Source organism: Tupaia chinensis, unplaced genomic scaffold (genome assembly GCF_000334495.1).
Source record: "Tupaia chinensis unplaced genomic scaffold, TupChi_1.0 Scaffold140061_1, whole genome shotgun sequence".
NCBI lineage: Eukaryota > Metazoa > Chordata > Mammalia > Scandentia > Tupaiidae > Tupaia > Tupaia belangeri.
This window is the reverse complement of record NW_006199940.1, coordinates 554,828-571,973: the sequence shown is the minus strand read 5'-3', so window position 1 is coordinate 571,973 and position 17,146 is coordinate 554,828. Positions and strand designations below refer to the sequence as shown.

Here is a 17,146-nt window from a genome sequence, read left to right as displayed (position 1 = left end):
CAGCAGGCACTTGGCCAGGCCTGCAGCCTTCTGTCCCACCAGACTGACAGGGTCCCACTCTGCCATGTTTTGCCAGTCAGGTCCATGTACAACGAGAGCTTGTTGTGGTTTTCCTGCATTTCTCCAACTTCTGTGAAGCTCAAGTGTTTTTTGACACTTGTTACCTTGCTAGGTTCTTCAGTAAAGTACTCAGGGCCTTTGCCTGCTTCTACTGGAGTGGCTGTGCCTTGCTGATTGGAAAGTGTGTGTTATCTCTTATCTGTGATTGGCCCTAAGATAGTGTACTGTAGAGCACAGCCTTGTCCTACGAGAGGTACGTGGTTTTCCCTATTGCTTAAAATAGTACTTTTTGTTTAGTTTGCTATAGGGTGCATCTATAGGGTGCATGCACTCACCAGAGAGAGAAGGAGAGAAAGTGGGAACTCACCCCCAGGAGGGGATGGCCACCCTGCAAACCCTGTATCATTCTCTTGTGATTTTAGGGACACATGCCCATGTTCTTGGTGTGCTTGTCAGCTGCTAGTCTGGGACTTGAGCTGCTCAGCTGACCATGTGGGATCCAACTGCCTTATCCTTCATGCCACAACTGGCTTTAAATTTATACTTTTTTAAAAAAAGTTTATCAAAAAAATTTTTTTATTTCTTATTTTTTTTTTAAGGTTTTTGCCATAGGGCATGTAAGTTCACTGGAGAGAGACAGCCCAGGGAGGATGGCCAACCCCCAATCCTCTCTCCTCCTGAGATTCTTGGCACACACGCACATGTGCCCAGGTCTGGGACTCGAACCACAGTAGACCATGTGGGTGTCCAGTGCCTTAACCATTGTGCCACCTGCTGGCCCCTACGTTTATTTATTTATTTTTTAAAGAATTATTTATTTATTTCCATTTGTTGTTATTAATTTTTAATTTGACCAGAAAGACAGAGAAAGGGAAAGCAAGCCACCAGGTCCAGGACTTGAACCACGATGGCCATGTGAGAATCCAGCACCATTAACCACCAAGCCACTTGCCAGCCCTCCCCACCCAAAGTGTGTATGTGTGTACATATATATATATATTATATATATATCTTGCTATAGGGTGCGTGCGCTCACCAGAAAGACAGAGACAGAGAGATAGAAAGTGAGAAATCAACCCCCTGGGAGATGGCCACACCACAATTCCTTCTCCATTCTCCTCTCAGGATCTTGGGCACACAGGTACACGTGCCTGGCATGAGTTTAAGCCACTGGGTCTGTGACTTGAACTGTGGTCGACTACGTGGGAGTCCAGTGAAATAGCCATTACACTGGTCCCCCAGAGTTGATTTTTTATCCATGAGAGGCACCTCCACATGGTCTTTATTTATTTTTTTTTAAGAATTTTTAATTTTATTTTATTTATTCTTATTTATTTTAATTTTACCAGAGGAGAGAGAGAGGGAAGTAAAGCAAGCCACCAGGTCCAGGACTTAAACTTCAGTCAACCATGTGTTTGTCCAGTGCCCCAATCACCACACCACCCTCTGATCCCCTCCACATGGTCTTCCTGCTGCAGTCTCACTCTTGCCCAGGCCCAGGGTTCAAGCACACGTATGTACGTGAACTCGGTGTGTTCAGGGAGGGCCCAGGATGTGGATCTCAGGCCTCTCTTGTGTGTCTAGTTGTGTTGCCACTGTGCCTCCAACTGGCTCCTGTGACATCAGTGCTGTTGAAGGGACTGTGTCAGGTTCACTTACGTGTGGTTGCCATGTGTCTGGGATAGACAGAAGTGGAGTCAGTCAGCCAGGGTGTTCCTAGGGTCCCTTCACACCCTCTGGCAAATCGTTTCCCATCATTCGTGTCTACTTCCCACAAGATGGTGACCTGTGGTTGGTTTAGGTGTCCTGCAGTCACACTACAACAGCCATTCTCCTGTGTGGTTGTCAGTGACAGGCTACCAGCTCCATCTGCAAGGCCCACCCTCTCACAGGCTCTGTGTGCAGACTCGGCCATGGCGGGCTGGCGGTCACTTAATAGCAGCATCTGCGCCTGCTGTCCTTCCCCAGGGCTTCTGTCTGCAGGGACTTCCTGCTTCAGTGCCAAGGTACAGGGCGACCTTCAGAAGACTGGAAAGCAGTGCAGCTCGCCATGCGAGCAGTGCTGCTGTGACACTGCTGCAGCGACCTGAGCCCATGTGCACAGCAGTGATGGCGTGTGTGCGAGTTCTGTGTACACATGGTGTGTGGTCGGGATCACATGTGCACAGCAGTGATGGTGTGTGAGCAAGTTCTGTGCACACATGGTGTGTGTGGTCGGGATCACATGTGCACAGCAGTGATGGCGTGTGAGAGCTAATTCTCATGTGCATAAATGGTGTATGTGGTCGGGGTCATGTGTGCATAGCAGTGATGGTGTGTGAGCAAATTTTCATGCACACGTGTGTGTGGTTGGGATCATGTGTGCACAGCAGTGATCGCTTGAGTCTCAGTTCACATGTGCACAGGCAGAGATGGCAGATCATGGCTGCTTTATGGTGGTGATCACTAACTTCAGATGTGTCCCAGGTTAGATGGGAGGCAGTTTATAAGAACTCTTCCCAGGCCCAGCTGCAGTGGTGCATGCTGCTCTGCAGTCTGGGACCACATAGGGGCCCAGGTCCAGTACCTGGTCCAATCTTAAGGGCAGGCATGGTGACATGCATCTGTAATACCGGCAGTAAAGAGAGCAGGATCCTCTCTTTACAAAGTGAATAGATGGGGTCAGCGGGTGGCGTGGCAGTTAAGACACTGGATTCCCACATGGTCAAGTATGGTTTGAGTCCCAGACCCAGCAGCTTGAAAATCACACCTGACATATATGTGTACATACCCAAAATCTTGGAGAATGGATGAGAAGGCATTGTGGCATGGCCATCCCCCTTCCTTTCTCCTTCCTCTTGGGGATGAGTTCTCACTTTCCTTCTCCTTCTCTGTCTTTTCCAGCAAGCTCATGCACCCTATAACAAAAACTTTTAAAAGGGATAGAAACCCTGTCTTAGAATATATCAAATGTGGGGCTGGCAGGTGGCATGGTGGTTAAGGGTGCTGGACTCCCACATGGCCGACTGCAGTTCGAGTCCCGGACCTGGCAGCTTGCTTTCTCACTTTCTCTCTCTCCTGTCTGGTCAAATTTAAATAAGTAAATAAATAAAAATGAAGTTAAATAAAATAATTGTTAAAAACATTTTAAAAAAGAATACATCAAATATAATTCCACATGGGGGTTGGTAAAATATCTTTCCCTTTTTCTCCAAGTGCTCACTCTATTAGGTCAGATTTAAATGTAATTCTTCAGGATTTGCCTTATGGACTTTGCCTTTAAAGTTTTTTTTTTTGGGGGGGGGTTGGGGATTTGTATGTATATATGTATTTTTTGTAGAGATTTTTGCCTTAGGGTGCATGTGCTTGCCAGAGCGAGACAGAAACAGTGAGAGATCACCCACTGGGGAGATGGCTATGCCACAGTCCCTTCTTTATTTTCTTCCTGGGATCTTGGATATGCACACACATGCACCTGGCATGAGTTTCAAGCAACTAGGTCCAAGACTTGAACCACAGTTGGCCATGTGTGAGTCCAGTGATGTAACCGCTATGCCATCTGCTGGTCCAGGTGCCCTTGAAGTATTCAAAAGTTCTTCAGGGCTGGGGCCAGCAGGTGGCGTGGTGATTGGGACACTGGAATATGACATGGCCAACCATGGTTCAAGTCCTGAATCTTGCAGCTTACCTTATCACTTTCCCTATCTTTCTCTCTCTTTTGCTCTTTGGTGAGCACATGTGCCCTGTAGCAAATAGAAGAATAGTGATAATTATAAAATAAAATTAAATTAATTATTATTATTTTTAATTCTATAATTAAGTTTTATAGGGCTAGCCCCTGGCCATGATGATAAAGGGAGTCAGGCCCCTCATGACCAACCAGCATGAAAAACACACAGCATGTGTGTGCCCGTATCCCAACATGATTGGGAGATGGAAGAGAAAGGGTTGTGGTGTGACTGCCCTGTAGAGGGTGCTTCCCCCTCTCTGTGGTGTGACTGCCCTGTAGAGGGTGCCTTACTTGCCCCACCCCCGACCCCCGTTTCTCCCTGGTGAGCACATTCAGGCCTGGCAATAAAAATTAGTAAGTTAAGAAGGACCAGCAGTTGGCGTAATGTCTATGTCGCTGGACTCCCATGTAGTTGACCTTGGTTTGAGTCCTAGACCTGGTGGCTTAAACTCGGGCACATGTGTGCGCATGCCCAAGATCCCAAGAGGAGAATGGAGGAGAAGGAATTGCGGCGTGGCCATCCCCCCGGTGTGATTTCTCGCTTTCTGTCTTTCTGTTTCTGTCTTTCTTTTTTTTTTTTTTTTTTAAGAAGGAAAGTGAGAAAGCCTTCTCCTCCATTCTCCTCTCGGGATCTTGGGCACGCACACACACGCTCCTGGTGTGAGTTTTAAGCCACCGGGTCCGGGACGCTAACCGTGGTTGACTACGTGGGAGTCCAGTGACATAGCCCTTACACTAACTGCTGGTTCCCTGTTTCTGTCTTTCTGGCAAACGCACACACCCTATAGCAAAAACCTCTCCAGAAAAAAAAAATTCTTACCTACTCCAAGATCACGTTTTGTCTTATTAATATTCACCTCATTTGGGGACCAGCAGTTAGCATAATGGCTATGTTGCTGGACTCCCACGTAGTTGACCGTGGTTCGCATCCCGGACCCGGTGGCTTAAACTCACGCTGGGCACGTGTGCGTGCGTGCCCAAGATCCCGAGAGGAGAAAAGAGAAGGGATTGTGGCGTAGCCATCCCCCCTGGGGGTTGATTTCTCGCTTTTCGTCTCTCTTTCTCTCTCTGTCTTCCTGGCCAGCGCATGCGCCCTATAACACAAACCTCTCCAAATATATTTACCTCGTTTGTGTTATACCATTGTTTCTAGTAAAAGTATTTAAAAATATAAAACTTTATCTTCACATTGCTTCCTCTGCATCCAGCCAATTCCGATCGTAATAAACTACTAGTTCACATTTAGTTTGCAAGGAGTACACAGTCTCTTGGCTGTGGTTAATTTCATACCGAGTTGGCTGGGTGCATGTTCTCATTCCCTGCATGGCCTGATCGAGGGATGTTCTGTTCAACATTTGCTTGGAGAGAGTTCACTTTTCATTTCCTGCCTGCATCTGAGGTCATGCACTTACTGGCATAGACATGAGGGATGTCTGCCTGCCTCGTCCCCCATCCTGGGCAGCCTGAGGGAAGCTCAGCTGGGCCTTGGATCAGGTGACTGTCCCAGTACCATCTGGCAATGTGTTGGGGGGGGTGGATTGGGACTGTCAAATGACATGCATCCTGGCAGCCCCAAGAGGCAGCTACAAGGGGGAACTTTGCTTAGGTAATTAATCAAGGCTTGCAAGGCCACCTGCTGTCTTAGAGTCCCTTTGTTTAAAATCTTCTTCATTTGTCTGGGGCCAGCAGGTGGCATAACAGTTACATCACTGGACTCCCATGCAGTTTACTGCAGTTTGAGTCCTGGAGCTGGTGGCTTAAAACACACTGGCGGCATGTGCGTTTGTGCCCAAAATCCTGAGAGGAAAAGGGATTGTGGCGGGATCATTCCCCCCTGCCAGGGGGGAGTGATTTCTCGCTTTCTGTCTCTGTGTCTGGCAAGTGCACATGCTGTAAAACAAGAATCTCCTAAAAAATTAAAACTAAATTAAAATCCTCTTTGTTGTATTTTACCTTGCTTCATAACCACCCCTGCTTCTTGGCACACCCTGCCCTGCTGAGCTAAGTGCTGGCTGTGCGGGGCACTCCCTTGCTCCCTGAGTCATGGGTACAACAGTCTGTTCTTAGCAGGCTCTTGGGCAACAGGGTACCCTGGAGATAGTTGGAGTCCAGGTATCCCTGCCACCTAGCCTCAGGAGCTAGTAAGTCTGGGCTGCTCTGTGTTTGGTCCTGCCCCTCGCCCCTTGCCCCTGGACACCAGGGGAGGTTGAGGCCTCTGCCATGCTCACAGGCATGCTGATGCTGTCTCTCTGCCACCCACACAGCAGGATTCCTGGTCTTCAAGCCTGAGCTGATCTCGCGGCTGGAGCAAGGACAAGAACCATGGGTCCTCGACCTGCAGGGAGCAGAAGGAACAGAGGACCCAAGGACTTCCCAGACAGGTGAGGCTAAGATGCTGTCTCAAAGAAGCTCTGGAATGAAAGGGACCCACAGATGGAGCTCATAACAGTGGAAGGCTGGGCTGGATCCCAGTGGCCATACAGAGCTGCCCAGGAGCATCATTGGTAGGGTGGAATCAGGCCCTTTATAATTGTAGACTGGCCATGGAGGTGCCGCAGGAGAGACTAAGCCACAGAAACGTAAAGACACAAGATACCTGTGCATTTCAGCAAAAACAGTTTTTGAAGGACCAGCAGTTGGCGTAATGGCTGTGTTGCTGGACTCCCATGTAGTTGACTGCGGTTCGAGTCCTGGACCTAGTGGCTTAAACTCATACTGGGCACGTGTACATGCGTGCCCGAGATCTTGAGAGGAGAATGGAGAAAGGATTGCGGCTTGGCCATCCCCCCTGGGAGGTGATTTCTCGTCTGTCTCTCTGTCTTTCTGGTGAGTGTACATGCGCTATAGCAAAAACCTCTCAAAAAAAAAAAAAAAAAAAACAGTTTTTGAAATTAAACCAAATGCCCCAAAAAAAAAAAAAAAAAAAAGACAGTTTTTGAAATCATATCAAATTTTGTTCCATTCCTGATTTTACTGATACTCTTGTAAAGTAAGGTTACAGTTTATGGACCCCAGCGAAGTTCTCTGAGCAGCCTCATTTATAGGTTTCCTGAGGTAGTTTCCTTCCCAGCAGCTCCCTCCAGAGCTTCTCAGGTCTCTGGGACCCCAGCCTTGCACATCAGGCACTAGGAGCTGTTAGTCTTCTGTGGCTGCCATCACAGAGCGCCCAACTTGGTGGTATAAAATGACAAATTGCGGGGGCCAGCAGGTGGTATAGAGGTTGGAGCACTGGGCTCCCATGTGGCTGGCTTTGGTTCAAGTCCTGGACTTGGAAGCTTGCTTTCTCACTTTGTCTCTCTCTGGACAAATTTAAAAATAAATAAATAAAATTAAATAATTATTTTAAATAATAATAAAAAAGATAACAGAAATTGCTGTCTCATAACTTGGAGGCCAGAGGTCTAAAATCAAGATGTGGGCAGGGCAACTTACCTGTGAAGGCTCTAGGGAGGTGCTGGCTTGCCTCTTCAGCACCTAGCAGTTCTCAGTAATCCCAGTAAGTCCTGGACTTTTAGCTGCACATTCTAATCTCTTTCTCCCTCTTCACACTATACCCTCTCCTGTGTCTGTTTTCTTTTGGCAACCTCCATACAAGGATACCATTTGATTAGCGACCACCCTAATGGCCTCGTCAAAACAAATTACATCTCTAGTGATCCTATTTTTTTTTTTAATTATTTTAACTTTATCTATTTATTTTAATTTGACCAGAGAGGGACAGAGTGAGAGAGAGGGAAAGTGAGAAAGTGAACCGCCAGGCCCAGGACTCGAACCATGGTGCAGAGACCAGATTTGTAAGTCAGGTCACATTCTGAGGTGCTAGAATTAGGACTTCAGCCTGTTTGGGCTCAGTCAGTCTTAACCAGGGCACCTGAACCTCAAAGCATTAGCTCCCATTGGCATCTGCTTGGCCTGCTTTCTGAACACATCACCCAGTTAGCAGTTTGCTGCCCCTAGCCCACTGCCACTGCTGGCCCCACCCCTACCAGCAGAGCAGGGTCTGGCCCCAGTGCCACATTTATGGGCCACCTGGAAGCAAGTCAGGGAATACAGTATTGGAGAAAGTCAAAGTTGTGCTCTTCCTTCTGTACGTGCCCCCATGCAGTTTGGAAGGGCTTGGAGGGATCCTTCATAAACAGGTCACCCCAGTCTCTCCAAGGTATTTTCACACACACCTTATACTTTCCCTCCCACCTTGAGGGAGGGCTGTGTAGTGTGTAAGAGAGTGGCTGGAAGCCAGCCACCGCCCCCTTTGAGGAGGGTGGCTGCACCCCAGCCACTGCCCCTGCTTCCATGGCCCTTGGATAGGAGTCTTGCTGGCCCATCTAGTCCACATAATCCTCCTACTAGGTTTCTTTCTGGCCCTCCTTGGGAAGGAGGCATGACCACTAGATGGCACAGGTTATGTTCATCACTCCTCCCCCTAAAATACTCGCATGGCTAGGAAGAGGCTTTGTAGAGGGTACTGTTACAAAGAACCCAGCTATGGGTGGCAGTTGGATAGTTCATTGGTTTGTGTGTGACAAGTGGTCCTTGTGAGGAAGCAGTAACAACAGTGACTGCAGAGAGGTGACAGTAAAGTGGGCCCAGGCAGGAGTGCAGCCTCTGGAACCAGAAACTTACTTGTACACGGAAGAGGCTTGAGAGGTGGTAGCCCCTTGCTTACTGCAGAACTGACAAAAAGACCTTTGCAAATTTTTGGAAGCTCATGGCGTGCCACCACCTTGGGGGTGGGTAAGGCCCACGAGACTACAGCTCTGTAATTGTTGTGGATTTACTTGCATAAACTTGGGCTGGTTGTACATGACCATGGTCATAATTGTGGCATTTGACCATGACAAAAGTGCTCTCTAAAATCGCAGAGTAGAAAAGATACTTAAATTGATTTGGAGAATCCAGATAGTAGATGTCAGAAAGACCTCCTGATGGGCAGGTGACCCCCTGCAGAAGCTCGAAACCCTGAAGAATGAAAGGTTGGTGTGCTAGTGATCAGGGCCACTTAGAGCTGAGGGACAGCAAAGTGTGTAGTCAGGTGTGAGTTGGTGGAAGTAGCTTGGCAGCTGCTAAAAGCAGCAGAGAAAGCTGGAGTCCTGCTCAGAAAAACCTGCCCCTGTAGACAGTCTGAGACCCATCACTCTCTCAGGCTCACCCCTGTAAACCTCTGTGAGGCTCTTTGGCTTTAGACTTTCTCCTGCCCATCTGTTGTCCTTCCCTGCCCACTAGGAAGCTGGAGTCCTGGCTCTCAGCCATACCCTCTTTGGCAAACTGTCCCCCCCACCCCCAGCTTGCCCCTTGGTCTCACCACGGTCACAGACTTCCCCTCACACCAGATCCCTTTAGGATAGACTTCTGCTCACCTCCTTAACCCCTTAGGGTGTGCAGCTTTCAGTACTCTGCCCAATGCAAAGCGAGCACTTTCTTCATGCTGAATGGATGAACAAAGTAAAAAGAGAATGAAACTGGACTTTTTTTGAGAGAGAGATTTTTTGATGTTGGGTGTGTGTGCTCACTGGAAAGACAAGAGACAGTGAGAATCAACCTCTGGAGGGGTGGCTGTGCCACAATCCCTTCTCCATTCTCCTGGGATTTGGGGCACACATGCAAATGTGTCCGGTATGAATTTCAAGCTGCGGGGTTTAGGACTCAAACCACGTTAGGCTACATGGGAGTCCAAGCCCTAACCTCTATGCCATCTGCTATCCCCTGAAACTAGATTTTGCATAGCCTTGCAATATCATCTCCACTGGAGAATCTCAGAACAGCCTGTCCTTGAAGTGGGTGGGGCCTTCCACCCCCTGTAGTCTTACTCCTTTTTTGAGCCCAAGATGTAAGGAGCATTTTTATTCGTGTTTCAGATTTTGTGATGAGGACTGACAATAAGCAGGCTTGTAAGGACGTGGACGTTCTAAAATCAGAATCCCATGGGATAATGGTGAGAATCACCACCTTGGGGGTGGGTAAGGCCCACGAGACTACAGCTCTGTAATTGTTGTGGATTTACTTGCATAAACTTGGGCTGGTTGTACATGACCATGGTCATAATTGTGGCATTTGACCATGACAAAAGTGCTCTCTAAAATCGCAGAGTAGAAAAGATACTTAAATTGATTTGGAGAATCCAGATAGTAGATGTCAGAAAGACCTCCTGATGGGCAGGTGACCCCCTGCAGAAGCTCGAAACCCTGAAGAATGAAAGGTTGGTGTGCTAGTGATCAGGGCCACTTAGAGCTGAGGGACAGCAAAGTGTGTAGTCAGGTGTGAGTTGGTGGAAGTAGCTTGGCAGCTGCTAAAAGCAGCAGAGAAAGCTGGAGTCCTGCTCAGAAAAACCTGCCCCTGTAGACAGTCTGAGACCCATCACTCTCTCAGGCTCACCCCTGTAAACCTCTGTGAGGCTCTTTGGCTTTAGACTTTCTCCTGCCCATCTGTTGTCCTTCCCTGCCCACTAGGAAGCTGGAGTCCTGGCTCTCAGCCATACCCTCTTTGGCAAACTGTCCCCCCCACCCCCAGCTTGCCCCTTGGTCTCACCACGGTCACAGACTTCCCCTCACACCAGATCCCTTTAGGATAGACTTCTGCTCACCTCCTTAACCCCTTAGGGTGTGCAGCTTTCAGTACTCTGCCCAATGCAAAGCGAGCACTTTCTTCATGCTGAATGGATGAACAAAGTAAAAAGAGAATGAAACTGGACTTTTTTTGAGAGAGAGATTTTTTGATGTTGGGTGTGTGTGCTCACTGGAAAGACAAGAGACAGTGAGAATCAACCTCTGGAGGGGTGGCTGTGCCACAATCCCTTCTCCATTCTCCTGGGATTTGGGGCACACATGCAAATGTGTCCGGTATGAATTTCAAGCTGCGGGGTTTAGGACTCAAACCACGTTAGGCTACATGGGAGTCCAAGCCCTAACCTCTATGCCATCTGCTATCCCCTGAAACTAGATTTTGCATAGCCTTGCAATATCATCTCCACTGGAGAATCTCAGAACAGCCTGTCCTTGAAGTGGGTGGGGCCTTCCACCCCCTGTAGTCTTACTCCTTTTTTGAGCCCAAGATGTAAGGAGCATTTTTATTCATGTTTCAGATTTTGTGATGAGGACTGACAATAAGCAGGCTTGTAAGGACGTGGACGTTCTAAAATCAGAATCCCATGGGATAATGGTGAGAATCCCACCACAGGATTTTCCTCAGAGTCCTGGCTTCAGAGACACTCTTCAGTCTGAGGTCCAGTCAGAGAATCATCTGGGTACTCCTGAGCTGAGAGCGACGGGCTCTCTCTTCCAGAAAAACTATTTGAATAAGGAGACTGTAACTCACAAAACCTTTACCAAAAATACTGCTCAGGGACGAAAAGAGCTGGGGGGCGGTGGCCTGGATTGTCAGTCTGATAAAAGTCAGAGAGAACGAGCAGGAGGGGCATCCCATAGGTGCGAAGTGTGTGGCAGAGCTTTCAGAGCCACAGCAGAGACTGCTCTGCATTTGGTAATTAATACACAGAAGAAACCTAACAGGTGTCGAGAATGCCAAGAAAAACCACCTGGCTGCTTGCAGGGAAGACATCTGAGTAACTGCCAGGGAGAGAAGCCATATGCATGTGAACAGTGTGGGAAAGTCTTCAGGCTGTGCTCACAGCTGAATCAGCATCAGAGAATTCACACTGGAGAGAAACCATTTAAATGCATCGAGTGTGGAAAATCTTTCCGCCTGAGCTCAAAACTTATTCAGCATCAAAGAATTCATACTGGAGAGAAGCCCTATAGGTGTGAGGAATGTGGAAAAGCCTTTGGTCAGAGTTCAAGCCTCATTCACCATCAGAGAACCCATACAGGAGAGAGGCCCTACAACTGTCGGGAATGTGGGAAAGCCTTCAGTCAGCAGTCTCAGCTGGTCAGACACCAGAGAACTCACACTGGTGAGAGACCCTACCCATGCAAGGAATGTGGGAAGGCCTTCAGCCAGAGCTCAACCCTAGCTCAACATCAGAGGATGCACAGCGGGGAGAGAGCTCAAATCCCAAGATCCTCAGACAGTCCAAGCCTTGTTGCACATCAAAGAGTTCACACTGTAGAGAAACCGTTCAAGTGTGATGAGTGTGGGAAAGCCTTCAGGTGGATCTCTCGCCTTAGTCAGCATCAGCTAATTCACACAGGAGAGAAACCTTATAAATGCAACAAGTGCACAAAAGCCTTTGGTTGTAGTTCACGACTTATTCGCCATCAGAGAACTCACACTGGAGAAAAACCGTTTAAATGTGATGAGTGTGGGAAAGGTTTTGTCCAGGGTTCACACCTTATTCAGCATCAGCGAATCCACACTGGAGAGAAACCATATGTGTGTAATGACTGTGGGAAGGCCTTTAGCCAGAGCTCCAGCCTTATTTACCACCAGAGAATCCATAAGGGAGAAAAGCCCTATGAATGCCTTCAGTGTGGAAAAGCCTTCAGTATGAGCACACAACTCACCATACACCAAAGGGTGCACACTGGAGAGAGACCCTATAAATGCAATGAGTGTGGGAAAGCCTTCAGTCAAAACTCAACCCTTTTCCAACACCAAATAATTCATGCAGGAGTGAAGCCTTATGAGTGTAGTGAATGTGGAAAAGCCTTCAGTAGGAGCTCGTATCTTATTGAACATCAGAGAATACACACCAGAGCCCAGTGGTATTATGAATATGGGAATACTCTGGAAGGCTCCACATTTGTGAGCCGTAAGAAAGTCACTGCTATAAAGAAGTTGCATCAGTGTGGTGACTGTGAAAAAATATTCAGGTGGCGCTCTCATCTGATCATACATCAGAGAGTCCACACTGGAGAGAAGCCCTATAAATGCAACGACTGTGGCAAAGCTTTTAATCGGAGCTCAAGGCTCACTCAGCATCAGAAAATCCACATGGGATAGGCCATTTACCTGTTTATGTGAGTACAGATGTGGTTATATCTATACCTTTACTTTAATGGAATCATTTTTACTGACAATGTAGAATGCTGGGAAAGATTCAGAATTGCTGTCTTGAGACTGTCCAACTTTATACTAAATGTATGTTTATTTGCTGGAACGTTTGACCTTACACATTCAATAAAGCCTATGTTCCTCACAACCAGGGTGCAGTGTGTATAGTTTTGAGTTCACAGAGGGAAGACCCTAGGTGTCTGTGGATGAGAAAGGTCTTCTGTGAGCTCTACCAGATGGTGCAGGTTAAAGTAAACTGGTTAAAAGGAGTTACCCAAAGTTCCCCTGAGGATTAGTTGCTCTGGATGGCTTCAGCAATGGGGAAATGCACTGCTGCTTGGTAGATGACTAGAGGACTGCCTAGAATCCCCTTTATAACTTCTTCATCCAGCCCTTTTCTTAAAACTCATCTTCATGGGACCAGCAGATGGCATAATGTGTACATCACTGGAGTCCCATGTAATTGACTGCAGTTAGAGTCCTGGACCTGGTGGCTTAAATCTCAGGCCAGATGCATGCACATGTGTGCTCAAAATCCCAAGAGAATAGAGGAGGGGGAATTGCTGCGTGGCCATCCTTCTGGGGTGGGGGATAATTTCTTACTGTCTCTATTTCTCCAGTGAGCACACACTCCCTATAGCAAAAATCTCTCTTAAAAAAAAAAAAAAAAAAATCCCAAACCTCATCCTCACTACAGTAGCCCAGAGATGTAACCACCCAGGAACAAAGAGTTCCACTTCATCCTCAGACAGGTTGGACTGGTGCATACACACAGTGGTTACTGCCATAGCTGGCATTTGTTCACAGATTGTGCCAGGCGTGAAACAACGCTGGTCTCACAGTGTAGGTTTTGAAGTCAATCAGGGTTTTGGGGCTTGTGTGATCCAAGACATCACTGCCCTCCCTTGAAATTTAATCTATTTGCATACCTGGAAATAAGCACTGTTGAGGGGGTCCATTAAATGTGGATGACCATGAGCACCTCCTGATGTGGCACCCCCACCCCAGCATCCATCTGCACACCAGTGTATGCATGCAGGTCCTCTCAGCTGGATGACCACCTTGTATGGTCTGGAATCCTCACTTTGTTCAGGATGTGTATTGTTTGTGCTGCATTAACGAATGTCCTCAGAACTTAGGCCTGAAACAAACTGCCAAGAACTGTGAGGGTCTTGAGTTTTCTCTCCAGGAGAGCTGATTGCTGTTTTGCGGGGATGGCAGTGACCTGTTCACAGTGGCAACCCTCCTGGTGAAGGCTGCACACAGGGCTTGTGGCAACTAAGAAGCATGAAGGTGGAAATGTGCCACTCCATGAGCAGTGTACTCCTGCTGCTGGAAGCGAAGAACTTAGAAAGCTGGGAAAGGTGAATACTTCATTCTCAGAGCTTCTGGTGCTATCCCACCTTGAGAGAAGGCTCAGGTTAAAGTGCAGTCAGGTTTCCTGTCCTTGGTGCACACGGGAAGAATGTGTGGAAGCATGGGTGATGGTAGATCTCCCAGTGGTCTGTCCAAGACCAGATGGGTTTTCTTAGCTGGAGTAGATTTTACACAAGTCTGCCAAACCCATTGGGTTTTGTCTTATAGAGCATCTAAATTTAGGCTACTGTCCTCAGGATGAGGCCAACGGTTGGGCATTTAGCAGTGAACAAGTTCCAGGGGGACCAATAGATAAGAAATTTATTATTGGGACTGGCAGGTGGTGTAGTGGTTGAGGCACTGGACTCCCACATCACCAACCATAGTTCAAGTCCTGGACCTGGTGACTTGAAAATTGCTGAGCATGTACGTGCATGCCTAAAATCCCAGGAGAATGGAGAAGGGATTGTGGCGTGGACATCCTCCCAGGGGGTGATTTCTTGCTTTCTGTCTCACTGTCTCTCCAGCAAGCACATGTGCCCCATGGCAAAGGCCTTAAAAACAAATAAATAAGAAAGGACCTGTAGATGGCGTGATTGTTACATCACTAGATTATTACATCTCTACTCCCATGTAGTTAACCATGGTCACTGGGCACATGTGTTTACATGTTCAAAATCCCAAGAGGGAAATGAAGGAGAAGGGATGGTGGTGTGGCCATCCCCCTCCAGGAGGTGATTTCTCACTGTCTATCTCTGGTAAGCACACATGCCCAATGGCAAAAATCTCTTAAAAATTTTTTAAAATGATATCTATTATCTGCTTCCTCCCCCCGCCATCACTCCTATAAGACCTGTTGCTCTCTGGCATCACACCTGACTTTGCAGGGCATTATTTTGGCCCCAGTAGATACTTCACAGCACATTTTCCCCACATTCAAACATGTAACCCAGAGGGATATTGGTCATGTCAGGATCTGTCAGGATACTTCATGTAGGTCATACCACACTGTTTTTTGGTTTTTTTTTTTGAGAGGTTTTCACTACAGGGCGTGTGCGCTCGCCAGACAAACAGAGAGAGAGACATAGAGACAGAAAGCGAGAAATCACCCCCCAGGGGGGATGGTCACGCCGCAATCCCTTCTCCATTCTCCTCTCAGGATCTTGGGCATGCACGCACACGCGACCGGCGTGAGTTTTAAGCCACCGGGTCCAGGACGCGAACCGCGGTCGACTACGTGGGAGTCCAGCGACATAGCCATTACGCTAACTGCTGGTTTCCATACCACACTGTTTTAAGTGCATGGCAGGTCATGGGGGAGCTGTAGCCCCTGTTGCCATATGTGGCACAACTCACCGCAGCTTATGGATTTGCATGAAATCAAAAAGGGCAGTGCTGGTTCTTGTCCCGACCCAGGGGGTGGGGGGAGTCGAACAGGTTTCCTGAGTGAAGGAGTGAGAGCCGGGACAAGGGACATAGTGTTACAGCACAGAGACAACACAGTGTCTTCAGTGTTGCTGTTTATTGTGGGCAGCAAGGTACAGCACGGAGATGACGCAGTGTTACAACTCTTTAGGGTCACGTCGTCTATTGTGAGCAGCACGGAGACGACGCGGTGTCACAACTCTTCAGGGTCGTCCGGAGATGATGTAGTGTTACAGCTCTTCAGGGTTGTCTGTAGACTGTGCGGTGTTTCAGCTCTTCAGGCTCTCCAGGGTCGTCGTCTTCCTGGTCATCTGTTTCGTCTTCCTGGTCATCTGGCTACTGTGGGCTAGGCATCATGGTTATATACATGCTGGTGGGCCATGATTGGTTGTAAACGGTGGGTTATGATTGGTTGCTTTTGGACCAATCATGAGGTGCTGGATATGCAAATCTGAGGGATTCTAGTGGCCAATCAGAGCAAGGTTTCAAAGGTCAGGTGTTTTTTTGGGGGAAGAGATTTTCCATGTAGGGCGCGTGCGCTCCCCAGACAGACAGAGAGAGACATAGAGACAGAAAGCGAGAAATCCCCCCCCAGGGGGGATGGTCACGCCGCAATCCCTTCTCCTCCATTCTCCTCTCGGGATCTGGGGCACGCACGCACACGTGCCCGGCGTGAGTTTCAAGCCACTGGGTCCAGGACACGAACCGCGGTCAACTACGTGGGAGTCCAGCGACATAGCCATTACGCTAACTGCTGGTTCCCAAAGGTCAGGTTTTTTTAAGGGAACCAATCATGGGAATTGTTTGCTCTCTGAGAAACTTCGGCAGACTGGCTGGTGCGCAGCCTCCCAGTTCTTGTGTTTGCAGGTTTGAGCTTTTACTGTTTAGGCATGGTAGAGTTCACTAGGATGTGGCAGATCTGAAAGATCGCCAGCCACCACTCCACTCAGGGATAGCATGTGTACTCCCTGGCTGTGGTGCTGGTCCTAGGGGACAGAGCTTGGTAGTCCACCTGCACCTTCAGGGGCTTTGGGGTGCCAGAATGGTGGCTGTCTCCAAGGGCATGAAATCATTGCCTACCTCAGCAGCTGAAATCACTTCCTCTCCACTCAGCTCTCCAGCCACCCACAACTTCATTAGCAAGGTCACTGCAGGAGGACGGGGCACTTGACCCTACCAGCAATAATGCACCAATATCCCTGCTTGCCCCCTTGGCTTGTTGAGGGTGGGGGTCTTGGCAACATGTAGGCAATGTGCCCTACCACGTGGTCATCTTCAGATCTAGTGCAGAGGTGGCCCACCTTTTCTCTCTCAGGCTATAGAGTAAATATTTTAGGTTTTATGAGACACCAACAATGAGAAAAGGGTCAAGGTACTTATGGACATGCTACAGTACCCACAGCACCTGGTACTGGTCTCTGAAACACCACTTAAGATTCTGACCCTCCTCCCTCCATCCCCTCCCAGTCCACATGCCTTAGGTCGCCTGTCCTTGATGTCTCTCAGCTGCTTTCTGCAGAGTGATTTGGACAGGAGGAATAGGTTAGGAGACTATTCAAAAAGTTCATGGAGGCCGAGCGAGGCGGTGGCGGGAGGCGGGCCCCCCACCCGGGGCTCTGCCCGGCGTTCAGCTGCCCCTCCCGGGGGGGC

General features: G+C 48.4%; 1 protein-coding gene across 4 annotated transcripts in view; it reads left to right on the top strand.

Annotated features, from left to right (window-relative positions):
* Positions 1-12,863, top strand: part of ZNF7 (zinc finger protein 7) — a 15,260-nt gene extending 2,397 nt beyond the window's left edge. For 3 of the 4 annotated variants that reach the window (XM_014593247.2, XM_014593249.2, XM_014593250.2), the window contains exons 4-6: positions 6,034-6,150; positions 9,625-9,701; positions 10,925-12,863. In XM_014593247.2, coding sequence (XP_014448733.1) covers positions 6,034-6,150; positions 9,625-9,701; positions 10,925-12,664 — 1,934 coding nt within the window. In that variant the 3' untranslated portion in view covers positions 12,665-12,863. The remainder of the gene's footprint in view (positions 1-6,033; positions 6,151-9,624; positions 9,702-10,924) is intronic. The other variant, XM_014593248.2, reaches the window with a different exon arrangement.
* The last annotated feature ends 4,283 nt before the right edge of the window (positions 12,864-17,146 follow it).